At 38.4% G+C, this 27606-nt stretch overlaps 2 protein-coding genes across 11 annotated transcripts in view; both read left to right on the forward strand.

The window, feature by feature from the left end:
* SYNCRIP (synaptotagmin binding cytoplasmic RNA interacting protein) overlaps window positions 1-3328 on the forward strand; it is a 31403-nt gene extending 28075 nt beyond the window's left edge. For both annotated transcript variants that reach the window (XM_045798392.2, XM_045798389.2), the window contains exon 12: window positions 1-3328. This exon is cut by the window's left edge. The gene's annotated coding sequence lies outside the window, so the exon portion shown is untranslated.
* Window positions 3329-18723: 15395 nt separating this feature from the next.
* The window catches only part of SNX14 (sorting nexin 14), an 81166-nt gene continuing 72283 nt past the window's right edge, over window positions 18724-27606 (forward strand). For all 9 annotated transcript variants that reach the window (XM_045798408.2, XM_045798413.2, XM_045798437.2 and 6 more), the window contains exon 1: window positions 18724-19038. In XM_045798408.2, the coding sequence (XP_045654364.2) occupies window positions 18725-19038 (314 nt within the window). In that variant the 5' untranslated portion in view covers window position 18724. The remainder of the gene's footprint in view (window positions 19039-27606) is intronic.

The following is a 27606-nucleotide window of genomic DNA, read 5'->3' on the forward strand; positions in this document are numbered from 1 at the left end:
TTTTGCCAAGTCCTAAATTGATAGCTTAAAGTCAAAAGTGAAATTATAGTTTAATTAGGACTTGGTATAAAGAAATCCCTTTTCCCCTTCCCCAAAGGGATACTGCAGTTATATCACATACCCAATAGGCACCACGATGAAGATCAGAGCTTATTATACTTAATTAAGGTTTTATACACACCAGTTCCCCCAGTAAATGCAAATTTAACAAAATTAGACATGTCATATGTTCAAAATGCTCATGGCAAACAATCATTTTGCATTCCTGCAAATAAAATTGTTTTATACTGTAAGCTGGAGGCGAGTGTAACTTATTTTTGTAATAAAGTTTTTATTTTTTTTATGTGTCATTAATATAAATGTGTGTTAGTGTAGAAATATTCTGGTTTAAAAACTTAGAATTGCACACATTTCAGTATGTTTATTTGTACTTACATAATTTTAGAATAGTGGTTGCCAATAGCCTGTATGTTTCACATTAATTGGTTTTTTTATGTTACCTTAATAAACCGTTTTAGTATGTTGTATGTCAGTTACTGGGATAGCTGGGACATAGAGTGTAATTTAAAATTTGTCAATAAGTATTCATTGGAATATATGTAAATGTGCCTTGCCGGTTATTGAAACTTACCTACAAAATGAGTATGGGGTGACAAAAATTAGTTCCTGGTGCTTAACGAAACTTTCTGCCACTGATTTTATATATTACCCCGTGCTTTTTTAAAGTACATCTCTTTCAAATCTTAGTGTAAGTTTGAGGGCTACACAAAACATTTACATTTCATTCTAACATATAATGAGTATAATAGGTTGTGGAAAGTGGGTAAACTAAATGTAGCCTTCAGTAAAATTGAATCTCAGTGTAATCTTTGGTGCTGGTGTTTCCCAGTTCCAAGGAGTTAAATGATCCCATCAAAGAGGTCATTGCCATGCCTATTGGCACTTTACTGTCATAACCCTTTTTTAAGGGACACTGTCAAGGTGTTTAAGTTAATTCTCAGAATTATTTGTTGGGATTTTAGGACGGGTTTGTTTGACTTAAGTAAGAACTGCATTGTCAAAGTTGAAAGATGAACATTTTTGTGAGTTCACAAATGTGTTCTTGAAACATATTATGGAGCTGTGGGTTTCCAAGACTATTTGGCATTCTTAGTTTGGGGATTTGGGAGGGAAAACGATGATATAAAGAAATTGTGAAGAATTGATGGGTAATGTAAACAGTGGTGATGAAATATATACACACTCAAGTGAAATTACTTGACAGTGTTCATTTGAATAACTTTGAATTCAAGCCATTATAATTACTTTTAAAATTAAATATCATTTGCACTGTTCTGATAATGGGTGCAGTTTTTGAGCAATATAATCAGAGCTAAATATGCATGTAGTGATTAGTGATGTGAACAATTAAGTTCTGAGAAGAAATACTAACTGGTATTTTCAAACTTAAATTTCTGTAGTAAAATCAGCATCAAACTCTTATCAATAAGAGATAAAGGAAAACAGGCAATGCATATAAGCATACTTTTGAATGTTGTGTGGCCTATAAAGCAATAATGCAATTTATATGGAATGTCATGGGATATGAGAAATGGAAATGCAAAAATAACTAATCCTTAGTAAAAATGTCAACATGTTAAAAGGGGAATGTTAACTAATGTAGGTTATTGCTATTTGTGATTTGTTTATGGGTTCTTGGCTTTGACAGCTTCAAAGAATGGACAGATGACAAGTTAAAAGAAATTTTGTATATATTGTCAAGGAATGGGTCTTAAATCCAAGAGTCAAGTCCCTTCCTTGGGGTGAAAAATGTATCCTTAAAGCATTCTGATTGTTAAACAAGAAACTTGAGTTACCTAAACAAACAGACGCAAGATTTTGTTTCTGCAGACTACTTGGCAATCAAAAGTGATCATCAATTTAGTTAATCAGTTTTCAGAAAGTTGCTTTGTGAGAAAATTGTGTTACATATATTTTCCCAAACATGCTTTTTGTGGAAGATTTTTCAGCCATTGCAATTGAATAAGATATTAGAAATGAATGGGGGTTGAGCACAAAAAGAGCGGTTGCACACTCATGATGGTGGTTGTAGCATCATGAGAAATTTATCAATTACTGCAAGTCTGACTTAACAGAATATAAACATTTTCCTCATGATAAAATAGGAACTTAATAGGAATGGATTGATGGGGTGATCTCGGGTATTTACTTGTATGTATTTGGAAAGACAGTATCAGGATGAACACATTCTAGATGGGCAAAATTGTCACATTCAGGACAGCTTTTTTTTTGACTGCTAAGCCGAAGTCACTGTTGACTACAAACGTAGCAGAAGATCACCTTGTTATTACAGAGTAAGCCATGTCTCTACTTTAAGGGGAGAAATTAAGTGTAGAAGGACTTCATGCATTTAGGAGAGGGAGCTAACCCTAGAGTAAATGTTTGCTCAGATCCCTACAACTTCCAGGAATACCCACCATGTTCATTTTCTCCCCAGTGATATAGTCCATAAAATTTCTGACCATAGGAATTCAGTGGTGGGTATAAAATGAATGAATAAAAACCCTAAGTAACAATACATACAATGAACAGACTTGTGAGGGTGATGTTTTAAAGTGTAGCATTTACTCAGTGATACCACTCAATAGGGCACGCCACTACTTTTCTTAAGATGCTAATTATAAACCAACGTTCAAAGACACTTTTAACTGTGGGCAAATTAATAGATGGACTTTTTGGTCTGTCACTTTTTTAAAAAGTACTTAAATGTAAGTTCTATTAGAACCACAGTCTGCCTTCAGTAATATACATAAAATATTTCTCAGGACCAGAAGCATCCAGTTGGAAAAACCATCTTTTTTACGAATGCATAACAGTATTATAACTAATGCTCTGGTCCAAGATTAGGTTTTTAATGATTTTAACAGTAGTCTGATAAATATTTAGAAGTCTGGCATTGAGAAACAAAAGCTTGTACCTGACTAGTACTTTTATTTAAAAGAAATATTAGTTCTCTTAGCTTATTTAAATTGTCTCTTACATTTATTTATCCATAGAATTTATATTTATTTCATTCCTTTCATCTCACTGAAAACAAACTGTCTGCAGGCTCTTTGATTTGGATTAGATGTGTGAAGTACTGTCTTTTGCCAAAAACCTCAACTTACCTGTTCTTTTTAACGTAGTGGGTTTGTGCTTGTTTGGAGATCAGTTCAAAAAACTATCTGTACTATCTGTACTGCCTCTGATGTTAAGATTTTATGTATAGCATAAGGAAGCTAGCTCTGACTATATTTTCCTAAGAATAAAGACCTATTTTTGTAGCATGTCTTAGGATCTCCAGGAGTCCAAGAATTATTGTGGGTGTCCTCCATTTCATCATTTTTCACTTAACAGCTTTTGAATAGACACTTGGAATCTTTAGAGCTCTTCACCTTTTGATTATCTGTACATTCAAAGTAACTAGCCAATGGTAAAAACAGATTCCCCAAGATCCCTAATTCAAGCACATGATGGGGAGATGTAAACATACAGTGTTGGTCTTCACTTATTTTTAATTGGTGAAAGTATTCTGTGGTCACACACATGCCAGTGGATGAAGAATGTAATGGTAATTTGGTTCTTTTCTGGGAACATACCCTACCATGCCATGTTCTTCCATTCTCTATCATGATCTTTCTCTCTCTGAAGGTTTGGAAATGATTGAGGTTGCAAGTAATTCAGGAGAGTGAACAAATGGATCTGTTTTAATAATAAAATGTTGAACATTTAGATGACTGCTAATAAGGTTAGGTAGATAAACTCAGCTTAAAATGGGGTCCATTAAACTAAGTTGGCAAATCATCAAAGAATGGGAAACTTGTAAATACATCTAAAGGGTTTGGCTCATAGCCCTAGAATTTCTCGGCGGGTAGGGGGCAGCTAACGGTAATTTTGGCCACTTCATCCAGACAAAAATCCTTTTAGAAGGTCACTTAGTAAAGAATTTAGTTTGTATTTAGGATAACCAAAATTTATTTTAGTGAAAAGCTTTTGTCTTTTCAGAGCAGTCATGGAAGTTTTATACCTGAAAGATTCTGGTTCACCGCTAGGGCATTTTGAAAAACCATTTGCATTGCAGAGACCAAACTATACTTTGTTGAAATAAGACTGCTGAATAAGACTTTGAGGGATCCTCATAAACCGTTTTGGGAATTAGTGTCTTCACATGTTAGTTTCCTGGAATGTGTTTCTAACATAACCAGTAAACTTAGTAGAATCAAGGTTATTTTAGAATAATTTACTACAGGCTTCAGTGAATATCTGACTTTTCACTTTGTAAGGTGGTTTAAAACAAGTTCTAATTTGAGGGGAGCCTTTATAAGGCTGCTATCTAATGTTTATGAAGTATCATTTCTTGACTTCTTAGGCTTTCAGTCCATATTCTGAAAAGATTTTTAGGGCAAAATATTGCTTTGGAGACAATTTTAGGATGTCTAAGGGAATTGGTTCTCTTATGTCATTTTTGAACTACAGCCAATTTTTACTTCAGGGTTAAAGTCTAGGGGTTTTGTTATAGACAAGCTATAACCACAGATGAAAGAATATGGGCTTGTTCATAATATAAAATTTGTAAAACAGTGTAGATTTCAAAATCTGGTTTTCTGAGTGTAGAAACATACAGCATACCAGAAAAGTTCTAACATTACATCTAATGTGGCTCTTTTAATGCTGTTTAAGTTCAAATAAGATGAAGGAAATTTGAATAATTATGGCATTTGTGTAATAATACTTGCTGTTGAACATAGGTGTCCCAGTTTTTTCCTATGGGGATTAGGAAATGTCTGTACTGCATCATTTGAACACAAAATAGATAAAACAAGTAGGCTCCGTATGCAATGTGGGTCTTGAACTCAGGAGTCCTGAGGTCAAGCAGTTGGATGCTCTGCTGACTGAGCCAGCCAGGTGCCCTTATTTTTATGTCTTGAGGAAAGAAACGTTTTCGTTTTTAAGAGTGTTATCTTTAATATGTTAGTATTTATGTCACTTTAATTGGAAGGCTCAGGAATTTGGCTTCTAAAATTGCTTTAACTTCCCATAACATGTCATGAAAAATTGTAAAAATATATACTAAATTGTCTTGGTATATTCTGTATTTGGAATGAGTGGTGGAAAGCCAAAAGTAATGAGCAGTATGTCAAAGGCCATCTGTAAAAATTGGTACATTTTCCAGTTCTCTGCAGCCACATGCAAATGTACACAGTTCAGGTTGGCAAAATTTAGTATCTCCTTTGCTTTTTTTCTTGAAATAGTAAAAGTCCACATGAATTTGCACACATTGAATTCTTAATCAGGTACGTTTTCCTTTATGAACCCTGTAATTTCAGATTGATTTATAAATAGAATTAAAATATGATGAAAAAGCTTTTCTAAAGTTGTATCATGAGAAATTTTAGTTGCTTTCTTGATTTCCTGAAGATCGTTTAGCAGTTAGGACGGCATCAGCCATATTAAGGACCCCAGCAGCAGATCCTGTAGTCACTTCAGTTTCTTTAGTTTATCTTTGCCTATCTTATCATCAGTCTGTTTAAGTTGCTAGTTACTCAGTTTCTTCTCTATCGTTTCTTTTGCCTTTTAGGATGGAAGCTCCTTCAGGGCAGGGAAATATGAATTAATGGTATTAGGCATTTAAAAATCAAATATTTTTCAGTTTGGTGGAAAGTTAATTTGCTGAATTAGGCTTATTTGTGGCTTGCCAACTTGAAAAAGGAATAAAAAATTTAAACGACTGAATATACACTGTAGAAAGCTTTTTAAAATGAGCATGTAGTGCTAGGGATCACTGGGTGGGCTTGGCTCAGGTCTTGATCCCAGGATGAGTCCCGGCCTCCTTGCTCAGGAGGGAGCCTGCTGCTTGCTCTGCCTTCTCTGCCTGCTGCTCTCCCCACTTGTGCGGGACCCTCTCTCTCTGACAAGTTTTTAAAAAAATGAGCATGTAATGCTAATGTTTTAAGTAAATTAGGTTCATGAAGATTCACATTTAAATTGTACGTCTGACATTTTTAAAAAATCAAAATTGGAAGTTAAGAGAACAGTTGGCCTTGTGATACATATAAAAACCAATTTTGGGGGCGCCTGAGTGGCTCAGTCAGTTAGGTGTCTGCCTTTAGCTCAGGTCGTGATCCCGGGGTCCTGGGATCGAGCCCTGCATCAGGCTCCCTGCTCCCTCTCCCTCTGCCTGCTGCTTCTCCCTGCTTGTGCTCTCTTTCTGTCAAATAAATAAAATAGTAAAAAAACGCTTTAAAAAAATACTGTAATTACTACAACCCACCTTAGCAATTTTCCTTTATGCTGATGTTCAGCTTAATTCTAAGTTGCTGAATGAAAGAGCATCCAACTACAACCCTCTTTGTAAGGAAGGAGTACTTTAAGATTGAATTCTTGTTTTCTAGTGAAGAGTAGTTTTGTTTTTTTAATATTTGAGAGAGAGTGAGTATTTGAGGGGTGGGATGATAGGAGAGGGAGAAGCACACTCCCCGCAGGGAGCAGGGAGCCCAACTCCCTGAGATCAAGACCTGAGCCAAAGGCAACCACTGAACTGAATGAGCCACCCAGGAGCCCCTGGTTTTAAGTTTGTAAAATTTGTATAAGCTTTTTTTGCAGAGAGGGTAAGTGATGATATCTGAGAAAAGCATGAAGGCTAGGTATAACTCTAAAGTCATAGTTAAGTTTTAAATTCTTGAAAAAAGATATTTCTAATCCTTACTGTATTCCAAAATAACTTCGAGCCATGGTTGCATCTGTATGAATAATTGTGTTTACCTTTCATTTGGTAGGTTGTTGAAGGTAAATCACTTGAAGAGGGAGGCTCTGAATTGAAGGTAGCATCTCACTATGATGTATCTGTAACTCCTGGTTTGAGTAGCGGAGAAAGGTGTTATTTATGTTCATATATGCTTAGTTGACATTTTAGCTTGAGAGTACAAGATGTATACTTTGAGAACAGGAGATAGTACCCAATGTGAAATAGCATTCAAATAGCACGGAAAGTCTGCATTTCTGCTCACATTCTATCTGATTTACAGAGATGACTCCTTTCTTTAGTTCTTACAGTGGTTACTGTTTACATCTCTCTAGATTACTGAATTCAAGCAGTATTTACCCCTTGTGAGGAGTTTAGCTTATACTAGTTCTCCTTTTGCTGAACTATTTTAGATTTAGTTGATTACCTTTATTACTCAGAGTAAACTGCACTTAAGCCTCTGCTTACACCAGTTTTAGTGTCTGTTTGCTCCTCACTATTTAAGGAAGGAGCACACTCAATATTTTGCTGCTTTTCATCTCCCAATTCCCATTATCTTGTCTGTTGTCAGGTTTATGACACTTTATAACTGATTATTTTGCCTCTAGACCGAAGATAGATAAAATGAAGCATTTATAATGGATAATTTATTTAGATTCAAAAGTAATCCTATTTTGACAAAACCTGCGTCCTTTGGAAGGCAAAATACTAAGGTAGAGATAAAATGAATTCTTTTAATGGTCCTTCATTTGTTTAGGTTCATGCCATTGCTAAAACATGAACCATGACTTTAATTTTTTTCTTGAGTTTCTAATTACCTTTCTTTTTGCTAAGCTCTTTGGGTTATTTAATCCTATTTAATGCTCTGTATACTCGTGTCTATGAACTCCTGTCATACTAGAATTCCCTTTGCACTCCATTGCTGGGTTCCACTGTTCATAGGTTACATAGCTCCCTCTTAGATTCTCTTCTGTCTTGCTGCAGTATGTTCTCTAGTAATATTGTCAGAAAAGTTACATAAACTGTAAACAATTCTGCATACTGGAAAATGTTTCACCCTCGCTGTTGATTGACAGTTCGGACATAGGATTCTAGATAAAATATTCTTCTCCATCAGAACTTTGGAGGTATCACTACGTTGTTTAGTCTTAGAAGTTGCTTGAATGCCATTCTTACTTTGTGGGTAATCTTTTTTTCTTACATATTCAGATTTTTTCTGTTACTTGGTTTTCTAAAGTTTCATGATCCTGCATAGGTTTTCATTTATTTTGTTTTTTCACTTGAAGTCTTAAGGGTTTCTTAGTTGCTGAGAATTTTGTTTTCCAGTTTTTTTAGTTTTTCTGCTTGCTTTTTGGAGCTTGGATTGAAAGAATTGGACTGGATTAATTGTCTTATGTTTAAACTAGTTTCTTCATTACTAGCTTTTTACACTTTATAGGAAATTACCCCCCCACTCCTTCCAGAACATATATTGCCCTGGGGCGCCTGGGTGGCTCAGTTGGTTGGGCGTCTGCCTTGGGCTTGGGTCATGATCCTGGAGTTCTGGGATGGAGCCCTGCATTGGGATCTCTGCTCTGTGGGGAGTCTCCTCCCTCAGCCCCTCCCCCTGCTCCTTCTCTTCCTCTGAAATACATAAAATCTTTAAAAAATATATCGTCTAAATTTCAGCAATAGAGCAGTCTGTTCTTATAAACTATCTTGCTCATTCTTGAATTCTGAAAAATTTTTAAAAAGTTACGAGTTACAGGATGTGTTGAAATATTCACTTTGGTTATTTATTTTTTGTGCCTCTAATTTTTTTCAAATGTTTGGTGGTTCTTTATTATTCATAGTTATGAAAGAAGGATTTGATGAAAGTAGTCTGGTATTACAGATGGCTGACTCTAAGTGCTGCGTGCGTGAGAACATCATAAGGACTAACAGGCTTTATTTTAGCTTCCTTGGGAGCAGGAAGGCAAGTAGGGGTTCTCCCATGCCTGAAAGAAGAGTGCCTGATTGCAGGAGTCCTGACCCCTATCAGCCAGATTATTTGCTGTGGGGAGGGGGATAGATCCTGAAAGCAGCCTCACAACCCTCAGTCACCACCTAATTTCTTCCCTTTTCACTTGCAACCTGGAGGTCTCACCTTTTCCTTCCCACTCGTCTCTTCCATGAAAAATGGCTCCTCTTTCTTGTAGCCTTGTAAGTGAGAAATTAATATGAGCCTTAGTTCTTCATCTTTTCTACCTAAATTATGCAACTTAGGATAAAAAGTGCTACTTTTAAATGGAACTGGGTAGTAAAATACAAGAATATGTGTACATTATTTTGAATTTATTAGAAGAAACCATCTTAATCTGTATTACACATTCATGTTAACGGCTCGTTTAAATTGTCTAGGAAAAGTTTGAATAAGTCTTAACTGGAAAAGAGAACACCTAGCATGCTAAAAGGGTACATAGAAGATAATTTGTGACTAAAGATGCAAATTTAGTGACATTCTTAAGTGGGCAAATTTTGAAGGCCTTTTGGGAATAGTAAAATGGGTTTTGTCTTAGCGTATAATTTCTGAACATTTAAAGAGAAACCACTGAGGAGTAAATTTGCCTTTCCATTTATATTTAACACAGCTACCTTTGTATATGCTATCTTACTTGGTAACAAGACTACATTCCTTATTTTGGTAGAGATCTCTCAAACCTACGTTTACCAGAGGTGATGAGAGTTTGTGGAATGTATTCTTTCATACTTCTGTTATATGCTCTGCTAATTAAAGAGTCTATAAATCCTTTAAAATTTTTCCACATAAAGGCAATTCAGACATCTTAGATCATTTTGGCTATTCTTAATAAGCACTCCTTCCTGGTATTAAAACATTGGGTTTTATGATACCAAAAATTAGCTGATACCATGGGAGAAAGTGACTTTTGAGGTTTTTGGTACCAAAAATCTCAGCTAATTTTTTAAAAAAATCTTAGCTAATTTTAATGGCAGTAGTAGTATCTGGACACACACCCACACACACCCACATACCCCAGGAAACTGAAGAGGAAAATAAAGCTTCTTAACTCTAGTATACCTAGACCCATTCAGTAAAATTGGACATAAGACATGCTAATCTCTTGTATTCATATGGCTTCCTCATTCTAGTAAGTTTGATGTTAGTGCATGTGTGTGTATGTGTATTTATATATTACACTTACACAAATACAGGTTGCTCAACCAAATTTGTGTGCATTAATATAGTCACTGTTTCAGTGTTTTAGATAGTTTTAATTCCCAATAGTTATAGGCGAAGAAAACGAAAAGTATTTCTTCCTAATCATTGAGGTCTTTAATGAGGGTACTATGTACAAATGCAATATAACGTCTTTGGTCCTGGGTAAAAGAGATTATATTAAATCCTGATGTTTTTCCAGCTCTCAACATTCTATAAGGTACAGCTTTTGGTTTTGGTAACATTCTACCCCAGAGGATTTTTTATTTCCTTTCATTCATGCTTCTGTTAAGGATTAGTTTGACAAAATAGGAAACATTACATTAAAAGAGTTCATTTATACTGTAATCAGCAGGTAATACCTTACCTGTATGAACATTTTCTGGAATATTTTTGTAATCCTTACTCTTTGAGGGGGAGACAGTAGGATGCTTATTTCTCTTAGAGGTAGGGAAACTTTGAAGTCTGTCTCTATTCTGAGGAAGAAAACTGTATCAAGCTCAGTATAGTTCACAGAGCATTATTCGAGTTATCCCCCAAATCCCTAAATTACTGTGTTAATATCACACTAGTATGGAGGTAGCCTGAATCACCTAGATGTCCACTAATATTTGAGCAACATGGATCTCCTTATGTGGTAGTAACTTTTTTAATCTTCAGAATTCGTGTTCACTTATCTCAGGTCTCTTAGTTCTATAGTTCTAGGCAAAACACATTTGGTATAATGCTAATATAAATGAACCTGTTCAGGAAATAAAAGTCCATATAAGTCCTAAACCAACCTCCCAAATTTGCTTTTTTGCTAGTTCAAATGTATTCTAAAAATTGTAGGGCTAGCATATAATCCAAAATAGCATAAGGGTTCACCTGAGCACCAGCAAATCCCCTCCCCCACCCCCTTGCCCCAGTAAATGGTCTTTAGGTAGAAACCGTGCATTTTTCAGGATAAAGCATTTTATTGCACATTTTTCTAAGTAGCTTGGCGGTTTTGGAATGATACCCTTTTAGGCTGATTTTCTTCTCCTCTCTATTTTAAATAGCTGTTCACAGGATACCAGTAGCCTGATATGAAAATTATCTTTTTAAAAAGCTTTGACCTGTAAGTTATTTGTTACGCTGAATTCTTGGAAAGTTTTTTTTTTTTCTTACTTTTCCTGGTTCTCTAATCTCTGATCAGCTCATTCTTAACCTGTCCTCTTTTAAAACTGTACTTGTCTCCTTGATCTCATCTACAGCCACAGCTTCATATCACATCTATGTGGACTCCTGTTTTCCTGTGCAGGCTTGATTATTCTGTGTTATGTGCAGGTCGGCATTTCAGCTGTCTATTGTGCACAGAGTGCTCTGCTCTGTCAGTGACTGTGTCCTGTTAATTTCTCTTTTCACGTCCAGCTGCACTGATCATTTCCCATTACTGAATAGGCCTGAAATGTCCTCTCTCACCAGGAAGTTCAGGTCTGACTGAACTTCATATTTGTTTTAAGTGAATATCTTAAATGGTCCTTAAAGACCGCATTTACAAGTGGCACATTTAATTATAATGGCTTGCCACATCCGTATCTAGAGTCTACCACAGCTCCAGCTCGACCTTCTGTCCTTACCTTTCATTATCTGTATCTGTAAACTGCTTGTCTTGCCTATCCCTGGCTCATTTTTCGTTCTACACCGCAAAGCCAGTCCCTCAAACAAAACTCCACTTCAGCTAAACTAGTAAAGTTCTCTTGCTGTAGGTACTTTAAACTATCAACAAAGTATCCCTCGGGAACATATACAATCAGGAGAACATCAAGATAAAACTCCTGCCTTTGGCTTTCTGGAGTTTAAATAGGGCTACTAGGTAATTTTTCTTCCTTGTGCTATGGGTTTGTAACATAGCTATATGAGTCAAAAACCAAAATTTACCAACCCCTGCTTAAAGGTAACTAGGAGCAAAACCATGGTTTTAAAACATCTGGCCACATTTGGAAATCCGATGTTTTGGGGCACCTGGGTGGTGCAGTGGGTTGAGCGACTCTTGCTGAGGTTGTGATCTCAGGGTCCTGAAATCAACCCTGCTTCGGGCTCTGCTCAGTGGGGAGTCTGCTTGAATTTCTGTCCCTCTGCTCCCCCCCATCACTCACTCACTCTCAAATAAATAAATAAATCTTTTAAAAATAGTCTGATGTTTCAATGCTTTGTAATTAATTACAAGAATCTTCAGGATTATTTAAATTATATTATTGCTGCTATTCTTCAAATTCATTGTTAAGAGTGTATGTGTTAATTGCAATTTCCTATCCTCCACCATGATCAATAACAGTTTGACAGGGCTGAATAAACAGGATTAAACCAATTTAAGAATAATACGTGATGTGCTATCAATCTTTGAAAACTCAAGACATGGAAAGGACTATATTTAGATAGGGATATTTCTTGGAGAACATTTCTTCTTAGCCCCAAGAAATAAAGTAAGCTAATCTATTTTATTATTTTAACTGGAAATAGAATAGACATGTTCTCTGAACATGTGGAACCAAGTTCTTAGTTACATTGAATAAATAAGGCCGTATCTCAGACTTCGCACAGTTGAAGAGTATAGGCCATATGACTTTCTGATAGTGTTTAAAATTCAAACTGTTTTAAAATCCTGTTTATGTGAAACTTACAAATTTAAAGAAACCTAAAGAAACCTAAATTTAAATGGTAACTGCCTTTCAGTATATAGGGGATATTTTCCAATTAAATTTTTAAAATAATTTCCAAATTTTCCTTTTCTACTTGGATATACCGTATTGAGTCTTTTTCTCTTTCTTCCTTCCTTTCCTTCCTCCCTCCCCTTTCCCTTTCCCTTCCCTTTCCTCCCTTTTTCTCTTTTCTTTCTTTCTTTCTTTCTTTCTTTCTTTCTTTCTTTCTTTCTTTCTTTCTTTCTTTCCTCCCTCCCTCCCTCCCTCCCTCCCTCCCTTTTCTTTTTTCTTTCTTTCCTTTTTTCTTTCTCTTCTCTTTTTTCCTTCCTTCCTTCCTTCCTTCCTTCCTTCCTTCCTTCCTTCCTTCCTTCCTTCCTTTTTCTCTTCTTTTCCTTTCATTTTATTTATTTGACAGAAAGAGCATAAGCAGGCGGAGTGGTGGGCAGAGGGAAAGGGAGAAGCAGGCTCCCCGCTGAGCAAGGAGCCCAATGCGGGGCTGGATCCCAGGACCCTGGGATCATGAACTGAGCCTAAGACAAATGATTAACTGACTGAGCCACCCAGGCACCCCTGTATTGTTTCTTTTTTTAAAGAACATTTTAAGTAATCTCTATGCCCAACGTGGGGCTTGAACTTAACAACTCCGAGATCATGAGTTGCATGCTCTATTGTCTGAGCTGGCCAGGCACCCCAGGTTTATTTTCTTAGAGCTGGTATCAAGTTACCAAAATAGGAAAGGCTTTTTTTTAGGGAAGATAAAAGTTGATTTTTAGTCCTGTCTAGACTTGGAATTGAAGTATCAATATTAGTGATTTTCACAATTTTGAACCATGCCTAGTTGCATGGTGGTTTATAGGTACCATATAAAAATGCTGTTTGTTGGTTTTTGTTTTTGTTTTTTAATTTTAGTGAATAGCCTACCTAGAGGTAAGGGGAAGGATGGCAAAGCCTTTCCAAAATACTTTCAGAAGTTACTGAAGTCAGTTGAAAGCTATATTTAAATACCTGAATACAGTTAGCATTTTTCTTTTTATGAAAGGAAATCAGTGTATCTATAGTTAACACGAGACATAAGGCAGAATGTTTTACTTACTTAAAGGGTAAGTTTAAAAGTAGACAAGAAAAACATTGGCCATCTTATACAATATAATGATGGTGTTAGAATTAATGTGCCTTTTCCAGTCTTTAATATTTATCAACAGGCAGGTGAGTATAGTTTTCAGGTTTTTTTTTTTTTTAAAGATTTTATTTATTTATTTGAAAGAGATAGAGACAGCCAGCGAGAGAGGGAACACAAGCAGGGGGAGTGGGAGAGGAAGAAGCAGACTCACAGCGGAGGAGCCTGACGTGGGGCTCGATCCCATAACGCCGGGATCACGCCCTGAGCCGAAGGCAGACGCTTAACCGCTGTGCCACCCAGGCGCCCCTAGTTTTCAGTTTCTAATCAGTTATGAAATAATTGACATTTTCTGAAGTTATGACCAACTACCTAGTTCCATGAAAGTGAGGTTTGAGAAGACTGCTATTCTATCGTGTCTTAGAAATAAGATGACAAATATTAAATGCTTTAATTTTTTGGTGCTAAGGTGTAATGAGACTTCCCAGAATTCCGTGGTCAAAACAGCTCTTTTACCCAGAGAGGATCTATTTGAGCCACTGATTCTATAAAGTTGTAGTCCTTCATATCTTCCCATTGGAGGTTTTACTTCATGGCCACACAAAAAGGGGGGGTTAAATATGAAAGTAATAGCTGCATTTTTTTAAAAAGATTTTATTTATCAGAGAGAGAGTGCACAAGCAGGCTCCCTGCTGAGCAAGGAGCCCGACATGGGACCTTTCCCAGGACCCTGGGATCATGAACTGAGGTGAAGGCAGAAGCTTAACCAACTGAGCCACCCAGGCTTCCTTGCATTTTTAACTTCTCAAACTCTCACCCATAAAAAATCCCATAATACTCTTCCTTGAATTACTCTCCATTTTAATTCCTTTTTTGAAAACCAAGGAAAGGAACATTTCTTAAGACAGTTTAGTGGCTCCTTTAACAGATATTCTATCCAGAGGTTGATACATAGGGGTAGGTTGTGTGTGGGGGACATTATGAAATGTAAAGTTAAGACTGGGGTGCCTGGGTGTCAGTTGGTTAAGGGTCCAACTCTTGGTTTTGGCTCAGGTCTGGTTCTCAGGGTCATGAGATGGGGCTCCATGCTCAGTACAGAGTCTGCTTGAGATTCTCCTCCCTCTGTCCCTCCCACTCAGGCTCGCTTTCTCTCGCTCTAAAATGAATAAATCTTAAGACTAAAAATAACATTATGAATGCCACAAAAAGGTAAAATATGAATCTTGATGCTTTGGGACACAGTGGGGGAAAACAGGTTTGGGAATGACAATCCTGTTCCAGGAGAGCACGTTCCAAATTATAGGAGGCATCTGAGAGGGAGAGACTGAAATGGCCCCGAGGGGTAATGTATATGTATTCATCTATCCTTTTCCTGATCCACTTATGCCATGCAGATCATGGCCCTCAACAGTTAAATTTTAGTGTATATTCTGGGTCATTAGAATTAAGTAGGCCTAACTACTGGGATTCAGGTATTTAACACCATCGTTTCAAGCTCCTGAAGTAACATAAGCAATTTGTGCAGTTTGCTGGTGGGGTTGGGAGAAACAGGTTTAATTGGAAGCGTTTTAAATACTTAACATGACCTACTGCTGCATGAGTTGTGAAAATTAAGTGAAAGCAAAGAGATAAATCCTAGTCTTTGCTCAAATTATTGTCTTCCCTGATTCTCACTAGTTGAAAATTTTTCTTTCCCATCTTTTGTCATTAAAAAAAACTATTATAGCCTTTAAATATAAACATGACCTGTATTACACATTTTCATGTGTCACATGTCTCCATTAGATTGTACGCCTTTGGAGGTCAGAAAAACGCATCTAAATCATTGTACCTGCCACCACATCTAGTACAGTGCCTTATATTTATTTGCTAATTCAATAAATATTCATTAAAATAATGGAGCTTTTATTGGATTGTAGTAACGATGTTTGAGCCCTTTAGATGAATCCATTATCGAACATTTTTTACTTTTTATAGTTTGAAAATGTATCCCTGGCATACATAGTAATTGTGGCACTTATCTAAAATTTATACATTTAATTGTACTGGCTCGCCACAGCTAACATTAGTCTGGAGCAGCACTATCCAGTAGAAATATAATGTAAACCACTTATGTAATTTGAAAATTACATTAAAAGTTTAGTAAAATTACATTAATGTAGCCACATTATAGAAATAAAAAATGAGATTAATATTTTTAGCTCATTATTTTGAAAAATCACATTTTTAATTGTTTTAAAAATTGAGACAACTTACATTATTTTCATGTGAAGTCTGATGTGTATTTTACATTTACAGCACATGTCTATTCAAACTAGCCAAATTGTAAATTTGCTCACTAGACACATAATGGTCAGTGGCTACTTTATTGGACAGTGCAGGTCTAGAACTTTAAGGGCAGGCAGTGAATCTCTTTGGACCTATCTCTTATGAGGTTATCAGCTGTGATTTCAGGTCATTGTCATTTTAGGTTATTATCCAAATAAAGGTAATTGGTTTGACTGCTTTTCTCACATTCATGGATTCATACAATAAGAAAAGTTTTGTATTAAGCACTGTATAAAGACATTGAATAAGCACTTTCCACCCAATTTAATCTCTAAAACTTCTGAAGAAAGATCTCTGTTTTAGAGTTGAGGATGCAGGGGTTGAGGTAGATCCAGTTAACTTTGCCCAATGAAATACTGTTAGTAGAAGGTAGAGCTGGTTTCAGAATCAGGATTGATTATGAATATCCCATATCCCTGCTTGAAGTTCAAAACTTTTAATACAAGTTTGTAAAAAAAAAAAAAAAATTCAAGCTCTGTGTATGTGTTAAAGTGGATACTAGACCATAAGGTTAAAGAGAAAACATCCAGTAAAATAAAAAGTTATTTTATTTGATGAGGTCTGCAGCAACAGTAAATATTTTTCTTGCTTTAGGTGTGGATTTTAAATCACTTTTTTTTTTTTTTTTAAGAATTTATTTATTTGACAGAGAGCAGAAGCCAGGGGGAGCAGCAGGCAGAGGGAGGAGGCTCCCCACTGAGCAAGGAACCTGATGCAGGGCTGGATCCCAGGACCCTGGAATCATGACCTAAGCTGAAGGCAGACACTTAACCGACTGAGCCACCCAGACACCCCTAAATAACTTTTTATAGCAGAAATTTTCGTTTTTCCTGTTTCTAAGCATAATAATATGAAAATTTAAATTATTCTAATTGCCTCTACTAAGAAACTGTAAAAGTCTAAGAGAAAAAGTCTAAGTTGCATTTCCAAAGATGTCTAATTTGAACAGGAAACATTTTACCTTTTAAATGTACTGGTTCTCAGTGCAAAGTTGAACAGTAATTTCAGAACAAGCCTTTAAGGAAATAAACAAAAAGGATGGGCAATGTAACTTCACAGAAAGTTTAATAAAAGTAATTTGCCTTAGTATTAAGTACATGGTAGGCTCACCCGTTATTTATACTTTAATGTGCCCTAGAATGTTCATATAAACAGGGGGTTCTAGATTAATTCAGACGATTAAAAAAGGCAGCAAAAGTGAAATCAGTATACTAATACTGTGTACCCTAAAACATTAAAAAAAGCACTAAGTTTTCCAGTGATGTTACACAATATTTTAAATGGTTTAATCAGAAATGGTACAGCATGAGTACATTTGTGATGTTAATTTAGACAATACCTCATGAGGACCAGTGAAATGTTATATACCGCTGTGGGATTGTTAAACCATAAATCTGACACTATGTATCATGTTCTTACCCTTTGATCAAGCAACGGTATTGATGTTGATCCTAAAAAAATAATTAGAAATGTGTATAAATTTGATAGAAAATGGTAATAATCATTATGTCAATGAAATTAAATAGCATTAATAGAATAGTTTAAAGATGGTACATTCTGAAGGAAAATAATGCATCATTAAAGACCTATTCATAATAATATGGGAAAAAAGTCATGAAACCGTACATGCACCATTTAAAAAAATTTTCTGAACGTGTCTGTCTCTGCACTTTGGAGAGTAAGACCCTAAGGAAATAAAAATGACGCGCCGGCTCTGGGGTTAGGACGACTTCAAAGCCCGGGTTTGCTGGCTGCAGGGTTCCGAGACGCTCCTTCCCGCGGGGAGCCCAGCTGGGAGACGGGGACAGCAGAGCACTCGTACCCTGACGTGCGGAGGTCAAGTGTTCAGCGCGCCGCCCAAGTAAGTTTTACTTGTTACGCTGTCTTCCTGCAGGTCTCGGAGTGGCGGAAAATAGAAAATTAACATTCAGGGACGGGATGACTGAAGCGAGAGCTCCGCGAGAGAGAGGGATGTAACCCGACTTGCCAACTTGCCCCGTCCACACGCTTGGATTCGGACGAGGCCCGCGAGGGCGCGCTGACCTGGGCGCTCCTCGCCCGCGAGCGCTCAGAACACGCTTTCGCAAGGGCGGCGGCCGCTGGGTTCGACGCCCACATTCCGGAAGTACTTTCCTCAGCCGCTCCCCCACCCCCGCCAAACAAGGACGGAGTCGTCCCCGTTCTCTCGGGGGCGTCGCGGAAAGCTCGCCCGGTCCCCATCCGGAGCAGAGCCTACGCGGACGAGGCGTGGGGAGCGGCGGGGGCCGCGACCGCGCACTGCGTCCTCCGCCGGCCCGCGTCCCAAAGCCTACAGTCCCAGCGGCCCCGCGAGCTCGGCCGTCCGCACGCAGGGCCTGGCGGCTGCGGGACCGCAGCGTCTCCCGTGCTCGGGCACAACCGTCTCTCTCTCCTCCGCGGTACAGGCGGCTACTGGTTGCTGCAGCGTCCCCCTGACTTCCGGAGAAGGCCACTCTGCAGGGGCTCCCGGCCCTTTGTGGGAGACGGCGCGCGAGCCTGGTCAAGAGGGCGGAGCGAGGGGACGCGCTGGGTCTCGCGCGGGGTGACGACCTCGGGCACGTCTTGCGGCCGTCCCCTCGGCCGGCGGCGGCGGCGGCGAGGGGGAGGGGGCGGGGCCGCGCATGCGCGGCGGGGCCTTGGGCGGGGCCTTGGGCGGCTGCAGCCGGCAGACGGTCCGCCGGTCGGCGGCTGTGTGGCTAGCCGCCGGGCCGGCGGGGCGGAGACGCGGGAGGTTGATGGGGGTCGCCTCGACCTCGGCCTCCGTCGGTAGCGCAACTCCAACCACGCCCACGGAGATGGTGTCCTGGGTGCGGACGGTGGGGGAGAAGCTGAAGCAGCGGCTGCGGCTGGACGTGGGTCGCGAGATCTGCCGCCAGTACCCGCTGTTCTGCTTCCTGCTGCTCTGTCTCAGCGTCGCCTCGCTGCTCCTCAACAGGTAACGCCGCAGCGCGGAGCCGGCGGGCGGCTGCTCCGCGAGGCTGCGGACGGGGGCCCGTGGTGCTTCGCTGTGCGGACACCGCCCGGGCCGCGCAGCTGCAGCGCTTGGGGCCGGCGGCGAGGCCTTGGGAAGCTCGGCCTCGGGGAGCTGGGCGGAGCGGCTGCGCCCGGAAGTGCGAGCGGGGGCGGGGTGCGTTCCAGTGCCCCCTTTCCTCAGGCCAGGTCTCCTGAGACAGCTGGCCCTGATTCTTACCTACTTTTCACCGGCTTCTTAAAACCCGGTGCTCCATCATCGCTGTTTTTCGGAGGAGTGAAATCTGTATGTGCGTCCCAATTTGAGACCTTGCAGGGGCGGTCCAGTCAGCTGACGGAGGCGGGTTCCAGGTTCTGTAGCCGCCCCGGTTTCGGGCCGACTCCTCGCTCTCACCACACGCATGCGCACACACAGGCACACAGTCTTACAGCCGAAGGGCGCGCGCGCACACACGCAGGAACGCATTCTTAGAGCCGAACGGTGCTCACATATAGTTTTGCAGCCGCATTGCGTGCACACACACGCACACCCACAATTTTACAGCCGAAGGGCTCACACGCAGTCTTACAGCTGAAGCGCACACACGTACACACGATCTGAACAGCCGCAGTGCGCAAACGCACAGTCTTAGAGCCGAAGGGCGCGCGCGCACACACACACACACACACACACACACAATCACAGTCTTACAACTGAAGCATATACACGTGCTCACAGTCTTAGAGCTGAAGCGCGCGCAAGCACAATCATGCAGTGGAAGCATGTACACCTGTGTGCAGACATGCGCATGATCTTGCAGCCCAGGCACACACACTCTTCCAACTGAAGCACACACGCTCACACATAGTCTTGTTAGCCGAAGCTTTCCCCAAAGGGTGGTTGGTTAAAATGGATGATCGTAAAGATTTGTTGAAGCCAGAACGCAAAATAGTACCTGTTTCAATATCTCTAGAATATTCTAAAAGGGAAGATTGAAAGTTAAAATTGATAAATTCAGTTGACATTTTGAAATGGGAAGGTTCTGTTCCTGAAATAAATTCGATTTCCTTCAGTTAGCTATTTCCACAAATGGTAACGATGAAACAGGTAGTAGAGGAGAACTTTTCCTTCAGATTACTTCCACATTTGCTTTTGGTGGAAAGAAGTCTGAGACACTTGTCAGCAACAGCATCTACATCATATATATATATATATATATATATATATATATATATTTTTTTTTTTTTTTTTTTTGATGTTTTGAACATGAAACCGACTCTACTCTTTGTTTTGGGGTGGTTGATCCCTGAGGATAGGAATGGGAAAGTATTCACCAAGAATTTGGTGATTTAATTTTGCTCTAAGGTAACCATTTCCTGTGACTGTTGGAGCTGAATTTTTCACCTACCCATTTTGCTTTCTTATTAGTTGACTCTGGGTTAATATAATATTAGGTTTAAATAGCAATTGATATTTTACTGGAAAATGTGCTTTGATTGTGACAGTAAGATGTTTGATTTTAGGAACATGGAGGAAGGGGAATCCTTAACAGAGGGAAATGAATTACTAAGTACTTGCTTTCTGCTATCTGAAAGGTATTCTAAACTAGATGAATAGCTTTAGTATGAAAGATAGCTAAACGTTTTGTGATTACTAAGTTTTGTCCAGGAATTCTTACCCTATCTCTTTTGGTAGGTCGGTCTGTTTAGGTGTCCAAGGTAGGACATGCAAGATCAGGTTGAACTAGATTTCTGAAGTTGCCTACTTAATTATAGTGTCTAGTGTTCTTTGTTGTTAAGTCATAGGATATCATCTGATCTCTACCCTGTACCTTTTTTGTATTATGCAAAGAAAGAAGGATATAATACATCTCTGAGTGGTTGGATTTATGAGTGAAATTGTTTTTTGCATACATTTTTTGGTATTTTCCTTTATTACTGTTGAAAGCAGCAAAAGTGACCTTAAACATGATAGAACTGTCTAAAAGAATGGTTAGGTACCCTGGGGTGCCTGGCTGGCTCAGTTGGTAGAGCATGGGATTCTTGATCTCAGAGTCATGAGTTCAAGCCCCATGTTGGGGGTAGCGTCTACTTCAGAATAAAAATAAATAAATGGTTAAGTATCTTTTTCTAGGAAAACACTTTTGGAAGGTGCAAGACAGAGTATATAGTGTGCTTTTCAGTGTGCTGTGTGATTTTCTTTAGAATATGTGTGTACATTCATATGTATATACACGTATGATTATGTAGGCTTTGTCTATCTCTGGAAGATTGTTATACAAGAAAATGTAGTCCGTTCTGGGAGTGGGGAATATGAGGCACATCTATTCAGAAATTTAAAAAGAAAAAATATATATAATATAAAAAATAGAAACATTAGGGGTATAATGATGAAATTAGAAATGAGAAGATAGGCTTAATTCATACCATCAATAAATGATTTCTTGGAGCACCTGGCTGACTCAGTCAGAAGAACATGCGACTCTTGATGTTGAGGTTGTGAGTTTGAATCCCACGTTTGGTGTATAGATTACTTAAAAAAGAATCTTAAATGATTTTTTTTTTTTTTTAAGATTTTATTTATTTGACAAAGAGGCAGCAAGAGAGGGAACACAAGCAGGGAGAGTGGGAAAGGGAGAAGCAGGCTTCCCGCTGAGCAGGGAGCCCAATGCGGGGCTCTATCCCAGAACTCTGAGATCATGACCTGAGCCGAAGGCAGATGCTTAATGACTGAACCACCCAGGCGCCCCTTAAATGATTCCTACACAGGCATTTCACCAGTTAGTTTTTAGAAATAACTTTAAAAGAAATTTTCAATTAAAATATTTACTGGTTAATATGGAGATTTGGAGCTTTCCTTCTATATGGTTAAACTTAGACTAATACTCCTTTTCAAAATTATTTAAAAAAATTTTTTTTTTAAATTTTAAGTAGGCTCTATACCCATTGTGGGGCATGAACTCATGACCCTGGGGTCAAGAGTCATATGCTCTATGGACTGAGCCAGCCAGGCACCCGAGATTAATTTTTTCTTTTATAGTCTTGAAACTTTAAATCCTGAAGATCTTTCAAGGTATTATTTAGTATATTAAATTTTTCTTTCAATATGAATTAAGATCACGAATCTTTTTTTTTAAGATTTTATTTATTTATTTGAGAGGAGAGAAACGGAGATAGCAACAGAGCAAGAGAGGGCAAGAACGGGGAAGAGAGGGAGAAGTAGCCTCCCTACTGAGCAGGGAGCCTGATGCAGGCAACCAAGTGCCCCAAGATTATGAATCTTATCTGTGGAAAGAGAAATGTCTAAGTTTTGGCTATTATAAATGATTTGTGGGAGGAATAGAGTAACATACTTTATATATTTCAAATTATTTGTGATATCACTGTTACAGTATTGTTAGGGAAAGCTAGGAGCATAGATGCATTTACTAATAGTAGTGTTGAATATTTGAGTGTTATAATAAGGAATATTTTAAGTTACATGCTAGTAATAATGGTAATAGTAATAATAGCTAACACTTTGCGAGTGTTTTGTTTAGCCCAGGTGTAGCGTTAAGAGTTTTCTTTGAGGGGCGCCTGGGTGGCTCAGTGGTTAAGCATCTGCTTTCGGCTCAGGGTGTGATCCTGGGGTCTTGGAATCGAGTCCCGCGTCAGGCTCCCTGCTCTGGTGGGAGCCTGCTTCTTCTTCTCCCACTCCCCCTGCTTGTGTTCCCTCTCTTACTGGCTGTCTCTCTCTGTGTCAAATAAATAAATAAAATCTTAAAAAAAAAAAAAAGTTTTCTTTGATTATTGAGGCAATTTATTGTTGTGGTTGAAAGTTATGAATCTGAGCTTCAATGTAAGAATTTGATTCTGCCTCCCCCATTAATCAGTTATGTGCCTTTAGATAAGTGATCTAACTTTTATCTGTCACAGTACACTCATCTGTAAAATGGTGATAATACTAGTATTTACATTATATGATTATTTTGATGATTAAAGGATTAATACGTTGAAAGTGTTTCAAATGGTGCTCAGGACATAGAACATAGTCTTATAAATGTTAGCAGTTATTTTTGTCTCATTTGTTCTAGCACCCCAGTACACTCCCTTGTCAGTAACCTCAGTCACCGTTGATCAGTTTTGCTTGTTTTTGAATTTCATTATCAATGGAATTATATGGTCCTCTTGTACCTGGTTTCTCTCAACTCTTGAGATTTGTCCATATTGTTGTCTATGTCAGGACTTAAGTCTCTTTTGTTATTGTGCAGTATTCCACTGGGAATATGACATACTTTGTTTATCCATTCTTCTGTTGAAGGGCATTTTACTTGTTTACAGTTTTTAGCTGTTATGAATAACGCTGCTATGAATATTCTTATGTATATATAGTTCTTTTGATAGACTTATTTATTTTGGGTAGATGCACGTGGATGGCAATGCTTAGTCATAGTATATGTATTTGTTTAACTTAACTGGATACTGCCATATAGTTTTACAAAGTGGTTGTACTAATTTACACTCCTGTCAAAACATTTGACTCTTCTGATATTGTCTGTAGGTTTGGTTTAGTCATTTTAGTACATAAATAATGGTAGCTCATTGTAGTTTTGATTAGTTAATTGTAGCTTAATTGTTAGCTATAGTCATCATGTTGTACATTACATCCCTAGTACTTATTTATCTTCTTGGAAGTTTGTACCTTGACCACCTTCCTGCAATTTCCTCTCCCCTATGCTCCACCTCTTGTAACCACAAGTCTGATCTCTTTTTCTGTGAGTTTCTTTTTTTTCCTTAAGATTTTACATATAAGTGAGATCATACACTATTTTTCTTTTCTCTGTTTGACTTATTTCACTTAGCATAATGCCCTTAAGGTCCATCCATGTTGTCCCAAATGGTAGGATTTCCTCATTTTTTGTGGCCAAATATTCTTTTGTGTGTGTGGGTGTATATATACACAACACAGTTTCTTTGTGTATTCATTTGTCGATGGACATTTAGGTTGTTTCCATAATTTGGCTGTTGTAAATAATGTTACTGTGAACATGGAGGTACAGATATCTTTTTGAGTTAGTGTTTTTGTTTCCTTTGGATATTTTCCCAGAAGTGGAATTGCTGAATTATATAGTAGTTTTATTTTTAACTTTTTAGAAATCCTCCAAACTGTTTTCCATAGTGGCTGTATCAATTCACATTCCCTCCAATAGCACAAAAGCATTCTCTTTTCTCCACATCCATACCAGCATTTGTTATTTCCTGTCTTTTTTAAAAATATTTTTGAATTTTTAAAAAGACTTTATTTGACAGAGAGAGAGCGTGCACAAGCAGGGGGAGCAGCAGGGATAGGGGAGAAGCAGGCTCTCCACTGAGCAGGGAGCCCAATGCAGGGCTCAATCCTAGAATCATGACCTGAGCCAAAGGCAAACACTTAACCAACTGAGCCATCCAGGCGCCCCTATCTCTTGTCTTTTTGATGATGACCATTCTATCAGGTGTGAGGTGATATCTCATTGTGGTTTAAATTTGCATCTCCCTTATGACTAGTGATGATGTTGAACATATTTTCACGTACCTGTTGGTATTTCATATAACTTCTTTGGAGAAATGTGTATTTAGGTCCTCTGCACACTTTTTATTATTATTATTTTTTAACCAGCAAAATGGGTTTGTTCAGGAATAGCAGAGCAATGGCAATTGCTGTGGGAAACCAGAGACAGCCTGAAGATCAAAGGAGAGGAATGTAACTTAATAGAGAAAAGGAGGAGGATGGGAGGGTCTTCTTTGAATAAAAGTCCATTGGAATAAAGGGAGAATGCAGGGTGGTGGTAGTTTTTCATTGCTTGAGTTGTGGTATACTCTTATTTGCTGGGCTTGTTGCTGTGCAAGAAAAATTTCTTCCTCTTGCTGGAGTAGTAAAGTAGGCTTCTTCCTGTTGGAAGTGCAAGGTCGCCCCCAGTTGTATGAATTCTTTGTGTATTTTGGATATTAACACCTTATCACATTTATGGTTTGCAAATATTTTTTTGCATTTCATCCATAGGTTGTCTTTTTACTTCATTGATTGTTCTTTATTCTTTAAATTACCACAACTGGCTTACATACACTTATACCATAGTATGTGACAGGCTATTCTAAGCACTTTTGTGATCTTATTTAATCATCATAACAATTTTGAGTTATTGTTGCCTCATTTTATAGAGGACCAAACAAGACTCCGAGAGGTTAATTTGCATTGTGTCATAATCAGAATTTGAACCCAGACAGACTCTAGGATGTCATATATTTTGTTCCCAAACTTCTTAGTTCTCTTTCTTCTGTTAATTTTTCTCTTCCTATAACAATACCAGATTTTTTTTTTTTTTTTTTTTTTTGAGTATGGTTAAGTTTCACAGTGTGGTTTTGTATCTGCTAGGACAAATTCTCACTCTTGGCCCTTCTTTTCCAAAGCTGGCACAGCTCTTTGTAAACCTTTATTTTTGGGACTCCTGGGTGGCTCAGTAGGTTAAGCGTGTGCCTTCAGCTCTGGTTATGATCTGAGCGTCCTGGGATTGAGCCCTGCATCAGGCTTCCTGCTCAGTGGGGAGTCTGCTTCTCCCTCTCCCTCTGTGTGCTTGTGCGTGCTCTCTCTCTCTCTAAAATGAGTAAATAAATCTAAAAATAAATAAATAAATAAGCCTTTATTTTCCCTATATATTTTATTTTATTTTTTATTTATTATTTTTTTAAAAGATTTTATTTATTTATGTGACAGACAGCCAGCGAGAGAGGGAACACAACAGGGGAGTGGGAGAGGAAGAAGCAGGCTCCCAGCGGAAGAGCCTGGAACGCCAGGATCACGCCCTGAGCTGAAGGCAAACGCTTAATGACTGCGCTACCCAGGAGCCCCTCCCTATATATTTTAGAATGAATATGTCAAATTTCTCAAAAGATTGAGCTGGAATTTTGATTGTAGTTTTTATTTTATCTATTGTCACATAACAAACCATCTCCAGAATTTGTGGTTTAAGTCAACAACATCTAATTTGCTCACAGAACTGTAATTTGGGCAGAAGTTGGTGGGTACAGCTAATCTCTATTCACTGTGCATCATCAGCTGGGCACCATGAAGGCAGGGGGCTAGAATAGTAATTGTTGGCTTGTTATTCACGTATGTGACAGTTGATGCTGGTTGTTGACTGTGATCTCAGCAAGACTATAGGCCAGAACCTGTATGTATGGTCTTTACGTGTGGCTTTTTTCCCAACGTGGTGCTGGCTTGCAAAAGTGAGCATCTTGAAAAAGAGAGCCTGCTGGAAGCCATACCATTTTATGACCTAGTTTTGGAAGTTAGGCAGCTTCACTTCTGCTACATTCTCTTAGTTGTAGAGTTATTAAGGCTAACCCCTATTCAAGGGGAAGGAAATTAAATTCCTGTTTTGGTTTGAAGAGTGTCAAAGAATTTGCAGTCATATTAAATACCACCACAGTATTATTACTTTGTAAATTAATCTGGGTAGAATTTATATCTTTACTATTTTTAAAGGTTTCATCTGTGAACATAAGTAATCTCTCCATTCATTCAGATCTGTCCTTGTGTCTTTTTAATTGCCTTTTTTTTCATTTAAATAAAGTTTATTATGGAATATTTTAAACATACATAAAATAAAATTAGAATTGTATAATGAAACCTGTTAAGTATCTGTCACCAAGCTTAAAAACTATCAGCTCAAGTCAAATATCAGCCCCCTACAATTATTTTGAAGCAAATCCCACAGGACATATTTTATCTATAAACATTAAAAATTTCAGTATGTGTCTCTTAACTGATAAATCCTTTTTTTCTTACATAACCATAATACCAGTTCACATCAAAAAAAGGTAATTTCTTAACATCATAAAATATCCATTCAATGGTCAGATTTGCCTGAATTTGCTAGAATTCCCCCCATCATTTTGTGATAAAAAAAATTTTAAGCATACAGGGGCGCCTGGGTGGCACAGTGGTTGAGCGTCTGCCTTCGGCTCAGGGCGTGATCCCAGCGTTATGGGATCGAGCCCCGCATCAGGCTCCTCCGCTGTGAGCCTGCTTCTTCCTCTCCCATTCCCCCTGCTTGTGTTCCCTCTCTCGCTGGCTGTCTCTGTCTCTGTCAAATAAATAAATAAAATCTTTAAAAAAAAAAAAATTTTAAGCATACAGCAATGTATGAATTTACAATAAATGACCAGTTATGTACTGCCTAGATTTTACCATTAACGTTTTACTGTATTTTCACATACTTTATCACGTTTCTATTGCTTCATCTGTAGTGAATCTTATTTGTAAACAGCTTTTTACAGTTAATCAAATTAAGATCCTACTATGGTCTTTTAATTTGAGAGCTACCTCCCCTTCCCATACATCCCACTTTGTTTTAACCTTGCAATTCATTTTTTGAAGAAACAGGGCCATATGTTTTGTGGAGTTTTTTTATAGTCTGGCTTTTGTTGACTGCATCCCTGGGGTGTTGTGCATATGTTCTTTTCCCTTTCTGTTCCCTGTAACTCGTTAGATCAAGAGGTATCATTCTTTGATTTTTTTTTCTCCTTTAGTCTA

This window comes from Ursus americanus, chromosome 29 (assembly GCF_024610735.1).
Source record: "Ursus americanus isolate L20-20 chromosome 29, mUrsAme1.1.p, whole genome shotgun sequence".
Lineage (NCBI taxonomy): Eukaryota > Metazoa > Chordata > Mammalia > Carnivora > Ursidae > Ursus > Ursus americanus.